This window comes from Cucurbita maxima, unplaced genomic scaffold, assembly GCF_002738345.1.
Source record: "Cucurbita maxima cultivar Rimu unplaced genomic scaffold, Cmax_1.0 Cma_Scf00008, whole genome shotgun sequence".
Lineage (NCBI taxonomy): Eukaryota > Viridiplantae > Streptophyta > Magnoliopsida > Cucurbitales > Cucurbitaceae > Cucurbita > Cucurbita maxima.
In genome coordinates, this window is record NW_019272024.1 from 4,537,209 (window position 1) to 4,554,293 (window position 17,085).

Sequence of the window (17,085 nt, forward strand, 5' to 3'; positions counted from 1 at the left end):
AAAAAAAAAAAAAAAAAACTTTTTAAAAAACGAGCCTATCATCATAAATGAAAACAAAAGAGATCCAGGAATTTGCGTTGAATTTCCCTCATCCCCTCCAAATTCTCCCCACAAAATGCCCAAAAAAGAAAAAAAAAAACAAAAAAAAACTCTCTTCCTTGTAGCTCAAGAGAATAGTGATCTTTGAAGAAATGCCAACAGTTTGGTTGTCCTTGAAGAAATCTTTGTACTGCAAATCAGACCCATCAGAAGTCCATGACCCAAAAACCAGGAAGAATTTGGGTTCAATTTTGACAAGAAAAACAGGGGGAGGAGGAAGATCAGGCTGTTCAAGGTCCATAGCAAATCTCAAAGATGTCATCCATGGCGGCACCAGCAAGAGGCATTTCGACAAGCCCCCAAGTTGCAGTCCAAGATCCATTGGCAGCAGCGACTTTCTCAACCCAATAACCCACCAAGTCATTCTCAACAACTCAAGATGCGAGCTCAAAATCACCGGTTTCCATACTGGTTTCCCCCATGATGTGCCTGCCGCCGATCCTCACGCCGGTGCTAACACCGCTTCCACCTTCGTCGGCACTCTGACTCCAGGCACACCCGGCCCCGGTGGCTACCCGTTGAGGCCTTCTTCGAGAAAGTTCCCATTAAGAGACGGATTTGGAAGCTCTCATAAATCTGGCGGCTGCGCTGGCGGCGGCGGAGTGAGGAACAGAGTCTCTTTGGAAACAGAGGATATTGGGAATGGGTTCTGTTCGACGGTTACTTGCCATAAATGTGGCGAGCAGTTCAACAAATGGGATTTCGCTGAAGCACATCATCTTTCTAATCATGCTGGTATGAAACAAAAATTCTGAATTCAATTTTCTGGGTATTTGTTTTAAATCTAAAACTCATAAAATTTGCAGTAACAGAGCTTGTGGAAGGAGATTCATCAAGGAAAATCGTGGAGATAATATGCAGAACAAGCTGGTTAAAATCAGAGAATCAAAGTGGTAGAATAGAAAGAGTGGTGAAAGTTCACAATATGCAACGAACACTAGCCCGATTCGAGGAGTATCGTGAAACAGTCAAAATGAAAGCCAGCAAACTCCCAAAGAAGCACCCACGGTGCATTGCAGACGGGAACGAGCTGCTGCGATTCTACGGCACGACAGTCGCGTGCTCGCTTGGCCTCAATGGCTCCTCCAGCCTCTGCATATCGGAGAAATGCTGTGTGTGCAGAATTATACGTAATGGGTTCTCAGCAAAGACAGAGATGAAAGAAGGGATAGGCGTGTTCACAACTTCTACGAGCGCAAGAGCATTCAACTCGATCGAGGTGTCGGGACAGGACGAGGCGATAACGAGGAAGGCGATGATTGTATGCAGGGTGATTGCAGGGAGAGTTCATAAGCCATTGGAGAACATACAGGAAATGGCTGGACAAACGGGGTTTGATTCATTGGCAGGGAAAGTTGGGTTGCATTCAAATATAGAAGAGCTTTATTTGTTGAATCCTAGAGCTTTGCTTCCATGTTTTGTGGTAATTTGCAAAGCATGAAGCAAATTATTGCGGGAATTTTAGTAGAAAATTCAAAATTCAAAATGATGAGAGGAGAGAAGGAGGGCGTTTCAGGTGTATCCGTGTCAGTGTCTGTGTCATATTGTTGGTGGCGGAAGCATATTTGAGGCTGTCTTTGTTGCATGTCTCCGTCCAGAACAGCCTATAGGTTTGGTGCAAAAGGGCTATATGCGAGAAGCCCAGGGTCCCTTTCTCTCTCTCTCTCAATTCAAGATGCAAACTGCACCCTAATAAATATTTTAGTTTAGTTTGGAGAGGTTTTCTCATCCTGTTTCATGATCTTAAAACACGTCTTCTGTATTTGATCAATTGGGTTTAACATGACTTAGCCCAAAGTCCAATTTAACCTAAGTCCATTGTCGGAAGTTGGGCCAAAGAAAATGTCATTCATGGTAAGCCATACAAAACCCAAATTGCTTCTAAGTAAGAGATATAAAGCCACATTCAACACAAGCACTAATTGTGTCCTTTATTATATCATCTATTCCATGCTCAAACTCAAACCCCAAATCTTTCAATTTCTTGTTTCCAACCTCAGAACGCATCCAATTTTGCTTCTCATCAACACATCTGCGCAACAAACAACAAAACCATGTCAATTTCCCTACATCCCGACATCCAATTTTGCTGCTCGAATCAAATACTACCTTTCCAACTTCACATCACAGTGTCGTGATAGTCGTTTGGTCAACTCTAACAATGTATAGCTTCCGACACAGCATAGATATCGACCTTTAGCCTTCGTGTGCTCCATTAGGAAGATGTGAGCTCTACATATATCTCTGGTATGAACCACTGCAACTGATCCTATTCTTTCGTTCACTGTTGATACTATTCTAAGGAAGTTGGGATCTCCTATAGAATTGATTAGGTTCATCATTTCATTTCGCTTACTTATGTGATACCATGTTATAATAAATTTAATATTTTATCAATACTTATAACAAATATATTTTGACTAGTTTAGTTATGCAGTTAAATGAAGAAAAAAAATATAGAAAGAATTTTACTTGTTATTGGCGCCATAAGAACTTGAACGCTGGATGGGACATTGGAAGTCAAGAATGGACCAGAAACCGTGCTTGTAATTACTGAAACAATATCAATGCCATTTTCAGATGCAAATTTGAATGCTGCGTCCTCACTTAGACGCTTTGAAAGTGCATACACCTATAACAACCAAAGAGAATTAGAGTTAGAGTAGAGTTTCAAATTAGCCAAATGATGATACGTCACTTACCCAGCCACTTGGTTTGTTCTTCCAAACTTGATCTACAAAAGTTTGGCATGATTCATCAACAAAACGCCTTCGTTTTCCATCTACATCTTTACCAGTGAGCGTACTAATCGTCGACGTGAGAACGACTCGCTTCACTGATCTAGATTTCATGCATGACTTAAACACGTTGATGGTCCCCTTAACTTCCGGGTTGATCACATTTGTTTGAACATATTCCTCTTCAAAAGTTTTTGAGAGGAAAACACAAGTCATTGCTTCATTCAATCATCTCATCTTCTTATATTAAAAGAGCTTACCAATATTGTCTTGTTGATCAACGTTAAAAGTCATTGAAGCAGCAACATGAAATACACCATCACAGCCTTTTATGGCTTCATCAAAGCTTCCTTCTTCTCGTAGATCGGCTTTGAACAGTTGTAAACGTTCCGTGTTCGTCCATAAAGATAATAGCTTTAAAGACTTTGCTGCACCATTTGATGATAAATTTTTTTTATTAAGTACTTAAAAACACCTAAAAATTTAACGTTTAACATTTTAATAAAAAAAAAATATAACATCTTAAACATTTAAATATAATGCACTCAATACCTGACCTAAAACTAAGATTTCATGGTTCAAATTGACCGGATCAAAAACTTCATCATCTTCTATATCATATAATATGTGAACGAAGAATCGATCTTCTTTATTTATAGATCAAAATTTGGCATTAATTTGATGATCACTACAACTTTTTTTTTTTTTTTCTATGATCAAAATTTTCAATAAAGTTGGAAACCACTCAAGTAAACTTGAAAATTTGATGAATTCAAGAAAAGATTTCAATTTTGTTGGTGATGGATGTGTATATATTACATGAATTGTTTCTAAAATTGAAAGTTCTAGCATGTATTACAGTCTGTTGAAGTTTGGAGATTTACAACAAATTTTCTAAGATTCAGAGAAAAAGAAAAGAAGGTGACAAACCTGGGTGTCGAAGAGTAGCATGGACCTTATACCCATTTTGAAGAAGAAGGTTAACCAAGGAAGAGCCGATGAAGCCTGTGGCACCAGTGACGCAGTATGTTGTTGGACTTCCCCTTCCTCCTCCTGATACTGCTTCTTCCATCTCTCTGCTTTCTCCGCCCAAACCCAAACCCAAACCCAAACCCAAACCCCTTTTCTTTTTATTTATTTATTGGGATGCAGATTCCATAAAAGCTCCAACAAACAAACCCACACAAAACGTATGCCTTCCCTCTCTAAAAATATAAAATACTGTACAACAGACAAACTCCCCAGTGGGGAAACTGCTTTATTAATTTAACTTTGGACATCCAAACTGGTTCCCTTGTACAATTTTTTTTTTTTTTTTTTAATTTAACTTAATTTAGCTCATAATTATTAGGAATCACGACTTTGTGACATGATATTATCTACTTTGAGCTTAAGCTCTAGTGACTTTGCATTGGCCTTTCCCAAAAGCCTTCCTATCATACCAATAGATATATATTTATTTACTCATAAACCTAAGATCATTCCCTACATTAGCCCATGTAAAACTCTCCCCAACTATCCTCAACAATCCTCCATTTGAACAAAGTATACTATAAGCCTCCGGAGGCTTATGGAGCTCTTGAATAACCTCCTCTTAATCTACTCTTAATTGAGTCTCGATTTCTTTCTTTGTTCGATATTTAAGAATTTTATTATCACGATTAAGTTTAGGGCATGACTCTGTTACAAATGTTAAATTTAACAAAAATAAATAAAATAAAATCTTTAACCCTAAAATATCATGTCAAAACAAAGAATCTTGCTTAATATCATATTATCTAATCATATTAGTGATATGATATTCAATAACTAAAGATAAAAGTAGCAACCAAATCTTTTCCAATAGGAATTTGATGAAATTGAAAATGTAGAGGAAAAAAATGATACTACTTGATAAAAACGATTCTTTTTGAGACGTTGAGTAGACGGAGGAACATATAAATAAATCAAGATTGCATCAAATAAGAGGAATCTTGAAAATGTACCAGTTTAGTTAAGAAAGGGTTACTCTACTCATGACATTAACACACAAATTTCTTTTCTATGGTTTAATTCCAAACGATCTAGGAATTCTAAATTAAGGGTACTAACCTATAGTCTATGAAATCAACTACCCTATGCATGTGTCATGATCTTTAAAGTTGCAATGCCGCGGTCAGTTATGCAGGAGAGTCTTACCTTTACCTGAAAAAAATAAAAGTAACACGTGGTTTGAGTACTTTAGACTTCTAGTATTTTAAGAAATACTTGGTAACTTACCCTACTATTGGGGTTAGATTCAAACACATACAATAATGAATGAGCTATCATTTAAATTTTTATTCCCTTAGGCCACTATCTTAAGCGGGTAATTGGATGTATTATTCTACACACGATCACACGTGTGAATATGGACCCATCAGTCAATTTTTATTCCCTTAGGTCACTATCCTAAGCGGATAATTGGATGTATATTTACTATTCTACACACGGACACACGTGTGAATATGGACCCATCAGTCAGTTTGCACACCCCCTGGGCCCCTATCCTGGATTGGGCTAGCTGGGCGGGCTAGTATTCTCTGGTGTTGTTGCTAGACACCCAGTAGAAATAGTAACCATTGCAGCATTATGATAAACATAATGATCGCTTTCCTGTCTCGTAACATATGCGTTCGTACCATGTGAAAGGAGAAGTTCTCTAATGCATGTAACATACAATGATGCATGAGGTCCGAACATTTTGATTTATTAAATCATGTAAAACAACTCCTTCCATTTTCCTTCCTATCATATCATTTTCCACAGTCTTTAAGACATGTATCGGAGTTGAACAACTATATCATTCATATCATACATCGTCTTATGTCATGTCATGCACATAACATGTCCTTCAACATATCATATTATATCATACATGTATCATTTCATAAAACATGTCACAACATGTATTATATTGTCAAACGTGTTACACCATAACATATATCATATCATCAACCTATCACATCATAACACTCGTCATAATATTAACATACCGTATCATCGTCATATTATATCACAAACATATCATTTTCATATCCTTTCATAAACACATCAATGTCATATTATTTCATAAACATATCATAGTTATATCATTTCATAAACATATCATAGTTATATCATTTCATAAACATTTCACACATATCAAGCATATGCCACGTGCAGAACCACGAAGCACGTGTCATCATCCAAACATCAACTTCTAACCATGCTGATAGTAAGGACTTACTTGATTGGTCTAGGTCGAAGCTACTACAACCCCTTGATGCTAGCTTAATGTTACTCTCTGAAATTTAATTCTACTAAAGAGTTCCACAGTTATAAATTATCATTTTCCTATGGGATTTGCCTCATAATTTAAAAAAAAAAGATAGTCATACTAACCTTAAATGCTTTCAAAGAGTTAGAAAAAGTAGGAAAAGGTTTGAACATATCAAGTTAGAAAAAGTAGGAAAACGTTTGAACATATCAAACCCAAGCCGGATCAGTCAAAATGCTGGTCTTGAGCTGTCACAAAGTGTATTATCTCATTGGCTTTGTTCAAGTAGGATGATAAAATGAGGTGAGGAACCTCCCTTTTATAGTGTTGGTCAACTCCCCACTTCTCAACTTAAGCAATGTGGGACAATTTCCCTCCCCTTTCTTCAAATTTTTGTATTATTACATCATACACATCTAAAATAATCTTTTGTCTTCGAAAGTATCTTAATCTTGAAATTATTCGAGGTATTCTCCCTCATCTATTCCCTGTGTTTTCACATAGTTTCTTTCCCTTGATAGTTTTGTAAAGACCACTTTCCTAGTATAGAAGACCTCCGCTTCCCAGGCTAATTTTTTATTGGTCTTTTTCTCCTAATTTGGGCCATCGTCTACTTGTAAGGACTCCACGTCATGAGTCAGGTCATCCAACTTAAGGAGAGGCAAACAATCTCATGTTCTTTTAGTAAATATGAGGTAGGATGCTTAATTTTTTAGTTGTATTAGTAATCTAATTAGTTATCCTTCATAGCATCATTAAACTTTATTAACAATCATATATCATCCCGCACATCTTTATATTATGACTGAGGCTAGCAATTTCCTTAACTTTCGCAAGCTCTTCTCACAATTCATTGCAAGTATGAGTTGTGCTCGCATGAATTGCTTGAGTTCAATTCGAAACATTTGAACAAACCTTTTCCATTGTCAAAGTGAGGGAACTTACAACTGATCATGTCTAGACTAACTACAAATTGTTCTGTATTTAAAATGTTTCACTAGACCACATTCTATAACATTCAATGTCCAAGGGAATATATATTTTTCTCAATGAAGACTCATAATTTAATCTCCAGAATCACGTTGTTTAGAGGCTCTGCCTCTATTTTAGCATGCTTAACAAGTACGATCATCACATTCGTGTGTGGAATTGGAATTCTACTTTTGATAATCTAGATATTCTACTTTTGATAATCTAGATAACCTAGTCGAGGGTAGGTTCTTATTATCATGATATCGGGTTCTTCTCCTACATAGTCAGTGTAGGTGTGCCCACAACTTGACCCTTTTTTCCTTTGCCCTCACTCCAAGTTTCATTGGTCTACATTGATGGTTTCACATCCTTGTCTCGGTGAACATGCTTGTCCATTCTTGAGAACTTATAACACGGTCACACAATCCTGATATCCACATGTTATTACTGGGCTTGGACCTCCCCACTGAAATCCAAAGCAACTTGTCATCTATTGATCGATCTTTCACCCAGTAGCTCACAAGTGCCCGAATGCACACATCATGCTCCTAGAAGTCCATAAACTTGAACTTAGCTCTTAAGACTCCAATCAAAACCCTACAGCCATGACCTTCATAACTTCTCTCTCAAGGTTGTTGAATCTTTTATAATGACCGGCCAACTTAACCAAAACTCACTTGAGGTAATGGTCTGCTTGAGGGGTGCTTAATTTCTGGTGTCGCCTTTGCCTGAATGAACTATATTGTCTGGGCCTATTATGTAGTCTGTATTGAGGCATGCTCTATTCTTTCTAAGCCTACTACGTGGTCTCAATAGAGGTATACTTGACATCCAGAGTTATGGTTACGGGAGGCTAGGTTATAGGTACCTCATCTTTTATGGGGCCTTAAGATATCTCATGCCCATCTCTATGGGTTGGACGTCACGCACTTTGTGACGTCACCTCTCTATCATCCTAAGACCAGTCTACTATCACATGACCCCTCACGACCTCATCACTATATCAAAACACTATAGCTTAGATCCAACATTGATATATAGAGTTAACGTTCCCTATTTAACGCTCTGAGATATAATCATAACTACCATGTAACTCAAGACTAACATTAGTTTCTTACAAGTCTTACAACATATCCTTAACCACTAAACAGGGTTAGACTACATACTTGGTCGTGGTGAGACAAGTCGTCCAGCTGAGTCACAGAGGTGTACTACTCTCTATCCTAATAAAAAGTCTACATAACCTATAACCTAACTGCTTTAATACCAATCTGTCACGACCCAATTGTTTAGGCTTCAAAACTCATACCGTGATTAAAAAGACGAAGGTGAAGTCAAATAAAAATAAAATTAACATAAATATAAGATGAAATTTCGCTAAAATTTAAATCAAAATAAAGACAACACCAAAGTTAAATAAAAATAGAATCCAATTATAAGATGGTGTTGCTTGAATTTATTACAAAAGGAAAAAAATGAGTTTGAGATACAAATGCAAAATAAATACAATAGATTCACACAAAGACAGACTAACACTCTGGAATGACCCTTACTGTGACTGCAGAACTCTGGAACGCTCTTCGCCCTCAAACGACAGCTTGCAAACACCTGAAAAAGAAAAAGGAAAGGGACGAGTATATATCCATGGGATTTACTCTAAACTCTAGAAAGTTCAGGCCTAGTCTCTCGTGCTACTTGAGAATCTAGGGTGCCTCGAAGTTTCAAGCAGTGCTTTAATTGCTCACGGACCAATTTCTAGTGTCACAAGTCTTCTAGGTGACAAATCTCATCTTTGGGGTGAACTACTTTTTTTGTTCTTATACTTAGGTAGCTTGCTCTACCTAAGCAGTACGTAATCAGTGTCTTGGTTCGAGGTGCTACCTCATAAAACTCTTTCTATGGCAGTGACAACGTGATGTGTGCTAATTTGCTCTCATCATCCATGGGAGGTTAGCTAGCAAACCCTACCCACAGGACCATCGAGTCACCTAAGGTTGGGGGAGCGACCCCTTATGCTTACCAGTTACTAAGACTACCACATAATTCTATGTCCCCTCTCAGGATGGATATGTTGTGTCATAATTTAACTAGGAAGAGAGCAAGTTATGACCCTCACGTTATGACAAGAGAAGCGACGCTCTCAAGTTGTGCCCCATCTGGCACAAAAGGTCCTAGATGAGTGCTACGATGCAACCGAGGAGGACGATGCATCATCTAACGCATCACACAGAGTGGACATTGAAGAGAAGATGAGGCATAAGCAAGACAAGGGCCACGAGTAGACACAAGTGTCAAAGATAGGCTTGTTGAAGGGTTGGGTAGAACCCAAGACCTTAACCTCAAAAGTCAGTTTTCTAAAGGAAATTTGGACATGCGGTTCTGTAGTCAAGTTTGTTCATATGAAATATAAATGCTCACCAAATTTAGTGTCAACCGAACACCGAACGGATACTCCATGACACCATATGACTGTTCGCCATGACATCTATGTAAGAAGCATTGAAAATGCCTCAAAATGTACCTTAGGAAGAGACATGTTGTTGGCTCTCCATCACCCATGAACCCTGTGGCCTAAGTGAGCTACCCTATGACATAAGCATCATGAGACGAGCATCTCGAGCATCTTTCTTTATAAAGGATCTTTCAAGGACAGTACCAGACTAAACGAATGGTCTGGTATCACGCCTAGCCCATGTGTCGAAGGTTGGATTATGCACCCGCAATCTGAAACGAATGCCACAAATGGTTTAACATGGACTCGGAAGAGTCTGATGCACAAGAGAACCTATATGGATGGATGTTTGGAATATCCCAATGAGATGATTGACACATGGATTAGTTCCCAACGAATGTGTTTAGGCAAGCCAAGATGGTCAAGCTGTCCCGAGACATGGGATCACATCACGATCCATGAGTCATGTTGTTGCACACGATTGAACATCCACGCATGAGCGGCGTGTGTGGCCGAACAAGCTTGGATTCTGCACAAGTTGTGTTTGGTTGGTGAAGACAAACCTCAATGATAATTCGTGAAGGCACAAAGCCAGACAAAAAATGTGAATGGGGCTTGAGTTCCCCCTTAAGGCTTGTTGTGAGCGTGCCAAGATCAAGACGTTGAACGATTGAAGAAGTACAACTATGACACTGTGCAAGACAATTCAACTAAACTATTGGTCACACAACCCTAACAGCCCTAGGCCTGGCTCGACGGTATTGGTACTGAAGTGGAAAGGAAAGTGGAAGCTCTATTGATAACGTATCAACTACTAATGGTATGGAGGTTACCTTTGTCTTGTTGAGTTGCTACAATCTTTTTGATCTTTGACCTTGGAAGCTTACTTTGCTTACGCAATGAATGATCGGTGATCTTAATTGAGGCGAGACCTCATAAAATTATGATGAGACATTATGGTGATTTTTAGTCTGACATCATCCAAAGGCAGTTGGTTGACCCATCTCTAAGGATCATAGAGTAACCTAAGTTTGGGGATGCGATCCCCATGTCCTGACCAACTATTGGGCTATCCAACGTGGTCCTATGCTCCTCTCTCAAGGAAGGGTTTACAACACAGTTGCTCTATTCAAGAGATCACTGGCCATTCCACGAAGCTGAATCTCACACTACCCTAACCACCTTGAGCCTAGATCATTACCAGAGTGGAAAAGGTAGTGGAGGGTTTGAATTCACCGTCACACTACTATTAGCCTGAAGAACTACCTTGGTCATCCTTGGTTTTTGTGGAGGTTTACTAGGTTCTTAGGGGCTTCTAGGCGGTTTAAATCTCATGTCTCGTTTTTGGAATACTTGAAGTTAGCTCCTTGGGGCTAATCCAAGTCCCTAGGTGCACTCAAATTTAGACCTTTGATCGCCGCTCGCAATTCTAGGTTACTGGGTCTACTAGAAACGTTTTGACTTAGGTCAACGTGTAAACTGAGTTCTCTCATTTATGCTTTGTTAGGCAGATACCTATTGATCACCTAAGCACTTAATCCATAATTTAAATTTCGCCTTGGTCATATCTGGGAGCTGAGAAGGTCTATTGGATTCTTAGGGCAGCTATGTGGTTGAACGTGGGCTTATGGCTCCAGGTTGCTATGCTTTGACTCCTCGAGTCTTTCTTTATCTAGGAGCATTAGAGTCTAGAATCTTGTCGTTGCTCACGATCATAAGGTGCTCAGTCTATTAGAGACCGCTTAACCTAGATCATTGTCTAGCCATCCTAATTCTAACGTCCTAGTTTTGTGCGGATAAACACGCTCTACATGGAATACACACATGAAGCTAACAAATACTATATCATGCATACATACAAGTAAACAAGTTTAATGGGGAAATAACATCCATCAAACACCCGAAGCACAGATCAAAATAGTCCATCCTTCTTTCTAGCACAACGAAAAACATATAAAACAATATCATCATGAATCTCATCATAAGGACATTTTTGTGATTTCTTACATCATACATAACGTACTCATCCACATTGGCCAACTCGTATTTTAGCGATGCATATTCTCTTTCTAGCTAAGCATAATATATAACATATGTTTCTCGGAAATCTCAACATAAGGACATAACGGTAATTTTACCATAACATACATACAATTCATACTCATCCAAAAACACCCTTTCGACGTCTTTAACATGAATTTTGTTACCACCCAAGTAAGAAATACTTGCTTGCTTGCTTATATGTCCTAGCGATCCCTACAAGTATTACTTACCTGAAATCTTTGTGATTACTTACTTGGATGACGCATGCCTTTCCGAGATAGCTTTACCTGCAGCTCAAAAATTCTTGACATCTCTCTCACGTGTTGACACTTGCGCATTCGATTTTTCCATATTTGTTGAATTTTCAAAACTTTAGATTGTGAGATCACTCATTGGTTAGAGAGGGAAACAAAACATTCGTTTTCAAGGGTGTGGAAACCTCTTCCTCGTATATGAATTTTAAAACCGTGAGGCTGATGAAAATACGTAATGGATCGAAGCGGGCAATAATTGCTAGCAATGAGCTTGGACTTTTACAAATTGTATTGGAGCCAGACATCGAGCTGTGTGCCAGCAAGGACACTAAGGCCTCTAGAGGGTGGATTGTGAGATCCCATATTGGTTGGTGAGTGAAACGAAACATTCTTATAAGGGTATGAAAACCTCTCCCTAGTAGATGCACTTAAAACTATGTGAATAACGGCAATACGTAACAAGCCAAAGTGTAATGAGATCCAGCTAAAAAAGATCGGTGGAGGGAAAATGTGGCTTGTATAGTTAGGTTTTTTTAAAAAAATTCCATTTATTATGATTATTATTTTGTTTTTGGCATCACATGTACGGTTGTTTTGGTTTGACTTCTTGTGAGAACAAAAACAAAGTGATTTAACATTTTTGTTGTTATTGGAATTCACATGGCGTGATTTCAGTGTTTGTGTTAGCTGCGTGTGGCAGGTATATATATAATATATGGCTGCTTGCTGTAATTATATTGAATGATGTCTGCAACTGCACCACCAGAATTGGAAAGCCATCAGGCGTATGTAACCAGCCGGCCCCAAACCTACCAACCCCACTTCCAAATGCACCTTCCACCCTTCCAATTCAACCAATTTAATTGCTGAAATAATTGTACTTTCTTTGTTTTCTTCTTCTTCTTCTTCTCGTGTCTTCGCATGATCTCTCTCATGTCTTCTTCAACATTAACAATTTTGTTTCTTTATTTCGAGAGGGTTTTGTTGGATGTCTCTATCTGTGTATTAATCATTACTATTTGCCCGACACATTTAATTGCACTCGAGCATTGGTATCACAGCCATCAATTTTTCAATCAAACATCTGTTCTTGAATTTCAAGAATGAAAGTAGCTAGGCAAGCCAAGAACCATGCAGTTCTTGATATCATTAAAGATGGAGATGGAGAAATGTTCAACATGGGAAAGACCAATGCTCGTAAAGTTGTTGTAATCTGGTCCGTTTCACTAATATTAAAGGACGGATCAGTAGAACGCCAACGGAATGTGAGGATGTTTCTAATGTTGAGAGGAAATTGATATCACTAAGGATGCTTGAGGATATAGAGGAACATTTGGAATAGAGCTAACACATACTTGTATCATGCACACGTACAAGAAAACAAGCTCAACAAAGAGATAACATCCGTCAATTACTTGGAGCATAGGTCACAATAGCTCATACTCCTTTCCAACACAACAGAAAGCATGTAAAACATCATTCATCACAAATCTCATAGAGACATTTTTGTAATTTCTTACATCATGCACACCACATTATCCATATTGCCTGAATCTTATTCTTGTCATGCATATTTTCTTTCTAGCCTTGTTTAATACATAAAACAACATGGTTCTCGAAAACCTCAACTTAGGGGCATAATAGTAATTTTACCATAACATAGTACAACATTTGTAACGGCCCAAGTTTATCGCTAACAAATATTGTCCTCCTTGTGTTTTCCCTTTCAAGCTTCCCCTCAAGACTTAAAATGCGTCTACTCCCCTCAAGACTTTAAAAATGCGTCTACTCCTCTCAAGACTTTAAAATGCGTCTCCTATGGAGAGGTTTCTACACCCTTATAAAAAGGTACGGAGAGGTTTCCCCACCCTTATAAAAAGGTACGGAGAGGTTTCCCCATCCTTATAAAAGGTGTTTCATTCTCCTCCCCAAACGATGTAGGACATTCTCCTCCCCAAACGATGTAGGACATCACAGGTTATTTACATGGATGACGCATGCCTAACTAAGATAGTTTTTATGTGTTAGGAGCTCCAAAGTTTATGAAATCTCTCTCTCGCGTGTTGTCACCTGCGCATTAGACTCAATCGTCAAAATTTCAAGATTTCTAAACTAGTTTTTTGATCAGTTTCTCTTCTTTGTTCATAACTTTCTCTACATAATTCGAATTAATTTAGTTTCTTAACGACAACGGTAGACTTTTTAATCCATCTTTACTAAGGTATTTTCACATAATTTGTAGTCAATCACAACAAGAAATAATCGAGTCTATATTATCGTCAAAAACTAAAACTTAAAAAAAAAAAAAAAAGAGGTTCTTGACGTTCATCGGAGTTCCAACTTTTCGGTCTAAATCAGCCCTGACTTTCCTCATAAAATATGTGCAAAATCCCTCTCATATCAACCTACTAAAAATTTAGAGTTGAATATGTATTAGCGAGATTCCAACAATTCAACCAAGGGAATATGTTATAAATTATAGATAAACAATGAACAACCAAATCAATATCTCAACTATTAGGCATCAATGAACAACAGACCGCAACAAAAATGTTTGCTGAAATAGGAATATGGGCTACTGAAATACCCTTTGAGATACATAACTACATCAGTGATACGTACAGTTGAAAGAGGACTCTTAAGCAGTAGTAGCCACTTCAGTTTTGCTCTTCTCCTCCTTGAGTTTCTTCCAATTGTCAGTGCTGTCAATTATTTCCCCAGTTTTTATGAGATATCGTACTCGTTTTCCATTTTCAAGGGTCTTGTGACCGACCCGGCTTGCTACATCCTTTTCTTTCGAGTAAAGCATCACATTGGAGCTGTGGATGGGTGCTTCGACCTGAAATATCAGAGCACCAAGAGGTATGTAAGTTCATAACAAGAAATTAGACTACGCGGTGAAACTAATCTGTTAAACATGAGACAATGAAGAAACAATCAAATATAGAATCACACCACCAAACGGACGGAGGAAATGAAAAATAAACCACACCACCAAACGGACGGAGGAAATGAAAAATAAACCACACCACCAAACGGACTTCAATTTCTTGGAGGGTCTAAAAGTTTCTGGGTTGATGAAAAACTGACCATTCATAAATTTTCATTTTGTATAGACAATAGTTGATGATTTGAATTTGTTACAAAGAACAGACACAAACCTTAATAATCTGTCCTTTTTCTTCCTCCTCTCTGCTCTTTACATGCTTTGTCTTCAAATTTATTTCTTTCACTGTCACCTTGCTATTATGTTTGAAAATTTTTGTGATTTCTCCAATTTTTCCCTTATCACGGCCAGCTATAACTTTCACTGTGTCTCCAACCCTGACATGCATTTTGTGTAATACAGGAAGGCTGTTTGGCTTACACTCCTTCCGTTCCCATCTTTTGAGCTGCCAATAAGGAAAAGAAAATGCAAAAATAGGTAAATATATGGGGAAAACAGTAGACTTTGATCCCATTCCAACGAGAAATGCAAGAACTGAAACACCGAGCATATCATTCTAATTACTTTTGTGGCAGAGTTCATTTAGAAGAGAGAAGATTTAGATGACCATTGCTGAAAAGAACCATTAGCCATAAGAACAATTATAGAATCATTATAAAACCTACCATTGATACTTGGGTGGATTTGGAGAGACTTTTGGAAATGATATTTTTGAGTGAAGCACTATCTAATAGAATGTTTGGAGGTACTTTTAACTATAAAAACAGTGACTTTTTATGGTGAAAAAAAACTTCCTATATCAAAGAAGCATTTGATAGTGCTTCATCAAATTGCGAAAATTGCATCTAGTGTATTCTAAATTAACATCTTTGATGGAAAATTGGTTAAACCTGTATTAAATGACGGTTATTAAAAGGGACTTCAAAAGGGTTAGATCACAATACATTTATAATATCACAAGGTAGCAGTATGCATATCATTCTCTCAGCAAGTCTACCATTCAACATATTCCTGTTTCACGTCTCGTTTTTTCCCCCAGATATACTCATGGTAAACATACTTGATCTTCTATTAAATTTAAGCGTGTTGAAAGGACGAAATCATGAAAAGGCAAGAATACTAACCTTCATTACTATGAGACATGGCTTCTCTTTCGATGTTACCTGCAAGTTAATCAAGAGATGCTTAGAGACAAACCATCCTACCAATTACTTCAACACGATATAATGCAAAACAAGCTCAAATATAAACAATAACTGATAAAATTTGTTAGCTTGAAAGCCACAGAACATCTGGGAAGTATTCTTTAATTACCAAGGTTTGGGGGAAAAATTTGACAGAAACTTTGAAGTTTGATCTATTTTTTGTCCAAATACTTCTTTGGAACGCAGTGCAAATGTACTTGGATTTATATACGGCTACTTACAGATAGTATACCAAATAATATCAAAATGCTAAATGTCTGTTAAGACAACCAAAACAAGAGGGGAAAACAAAAGATTTATGAATGAGAAGCTCAGGCAATGGTTGCCTGATGACACTGAAGATCTAATTTCAGGAGAGAAATCAGAATCAAGAAATCAAATCATCATCATTTCCAAACAGAAAGGGAAAATGTACAACTAGAAAAGAAACGCTCGACGTTTCCATGTTGGTGATGCAGGACACAGCTCAGATGTCAAGATGAACAAATAAGTTACAGAGCAAAATTAAAACTAAAAAATCACAGGCAAAAACGATTTATAGAGCTAAGAAGTTCATCTACCGGCTAAATTTCAGTCGACAGTTCACCGAACCAGGGGACCAGCAATACATTTTGAAGCATAATTGCACAGAAGAATAAAATTGAGAGGCAAAAAGAAGAGAAAACCGCGTAAAATGAAGGAGAATGAGAAAGCAATTAGAATCGAAAGGGAGAGTAGAAATTGTACGGGCGCAGCGAAAATAGTGGACGGCTGAAGGCGCTGGCCAAGAAAGGAACTGGAAGAGAGCGAAAGAGCGGTCATGGAGCTCTGAAGCGAGACCATGGCTGCCATTGTTTCTGCCGCAGACTCGTCTGAGAGAAGTATTGGGGGAGCTTTACAAATGGATAATGCAACCGCAGACTGCACGGATAGAAGAAGATGCCGTTGCGCTTTTAAACGGCGCCGTATTACCGAATCTAGAGTAAAATTCATTCACCGTACATACACCCATACCACAATCCAGTCGACACGCCTAACCCTAACCCCATCTATTTTTGAGTTTAAATCAATTATTCGAAAATTAATTTAATTTATCAATGGTCTAAAATTAGTCTAATT

General features: G+C 38.0%; 3 protein-coding genes across 3 annotated transcripts; 1 reads left to right on the plus strand and 2 right to left on the minus strand.

Moving 5' to 3' along the window:
* Positions 1 to 48: 48 nt before the first annotated feature.
* Positions 49 to 1,815, plus strand: LOC111483283. Its single transcript, XM_023129454.1, has 2 exons — positions 49 to 834; positions 906 to 1,815. The coding sequence occupies exons 1-2, from the start codon at positions 192 to 194 to the stop codon at positions 1,538 to 1,540; spliced, it is 1,278 nt and encodes a 425-aa protein (XP_022985222.1). The 5' UTR covers positions 49 to 191; the 3' UTR covers positions 1,541 to 1,815.
* Positions 1,816 to 1,922: 107 nt separating this feature from the next.
* Positions 1,923 to 3,941, minus strand: LOC111483297 (putative anthocyanidin reductase). Its single transcript, XM_023129478.1, has 6 exons — positions 3,768 to 3,941; positions 3,098 to 3,265; positions 2,802 to 3,019; positions 2,572 to 2,731; positions 2,209 to 2,416; positions 1,923 to 2,131 (listed from the first exon to the last, which is right to left on the minus strand). The coding sequence occupies exons 1-6, from the start codon at positions 3,907 to 3,909 to the stop codon at positions 1,981 to 1,983; spliced, it is 1,047 nt and encodes a 348-aa protein (XP_022985246.1). The 5' UTR covers positions 3,910 to 3,941; the 3' UTR covers positions 1,923 to 1,980.
* Positions 3,942 to 14,286: 10,345 nt separating this feature from the next.
* Positions 14,287 to 16,946, minus strand: LOC111483309 (50S ribosomal protein L24, chloroplastic). The gene is made up of 4 exons (XM_023129499.1): positions 16,714 to 16,946; positions 15,907 to 15,945; positions 14,997 to 15,227; positions 14,287 to 14,674 (listed from the first exon to the last, which is right to left on the minus strand). Exons 1-4 carry the CDS (start codon positions 16,816 to 16,818, stop codon positions 14,474 to 14,476), a joined length of 576 nt encoding a protein of 191 aa, XP_022985267.1. The 5' UTR covers positions 16,819 to 16,946; the 3' UTR covers positions 14,287 to 14,473.
* Positions 16,947 to 17,085: the final 139 nt, after the last annotated feature.

What these genes read in the sequence shown, in the direction of transcription:
- LOC111483283 (XM_023129454.1), top strand. Translation starts at nt 192, where the DNA reads ATGCCAACAGTTTGGTTGTCCTTGAAGAAATCTTTGTACTGCAAATCA. An exon ending in TCATCTTTCTAATCATGCTG is followed by an intron (nt 835 to 905) that starts GTATGAAACAAA and finishes TAAAATTTGCAG; the next exon opens with TAACAGAGCTTGTGGAAGGA.
- LOC111483297 (XM_023129478.1), bottom strand. Translation starts at nt 3,909, where the DNA reads ATGGAAGAAGCAGTATCAGGAGGAGGAAGGGGAAGTCCAACAACATAC. An exon ending in TGCTACTCTTCGACACCCAG is followed by an intron (nt 3,266 to 3,767) that starts GTTTGTCACCTT and finishes CAAATGGTGCAG; the next exon opens with CAAAGTCTTTAAAGCTATTA. An exon ending in TGATCAACAAGACAATATTG is followed by an intron (nt 3,020 to 3,097) that starts GTAAGCTCTTTT and finishes AAACTTTTGAAG; the next exon opens with AGGAATATGTTCAAACAAAT.
- LOC111483309 (XM_023129499.1), bottom strand. Translation starts at nt 16,818, where the DNA reads ATGGCAGCCATGGTCTCGCTTCAGAGCTCCATGACCGCTCTTTCGCTC. An exon ending in CCACTATTTTCGCTGCGCCC is followed by an intron (nt 15,946 to 16,713) that starts GTACAATTTCTA and finishes ATTAACTTGCAG; the next exon opens with GTAACATCGAAAGAGAAGCC. An exon ending in CATGTCTCATAGTAATGAAG is followed by an intron (nt 15,228 to 15,906) that starts GTTAGTATTCTT and finishes CCTTATTGGCAG; the next exon opens with CTCAAAAGATGGGAACGGAA.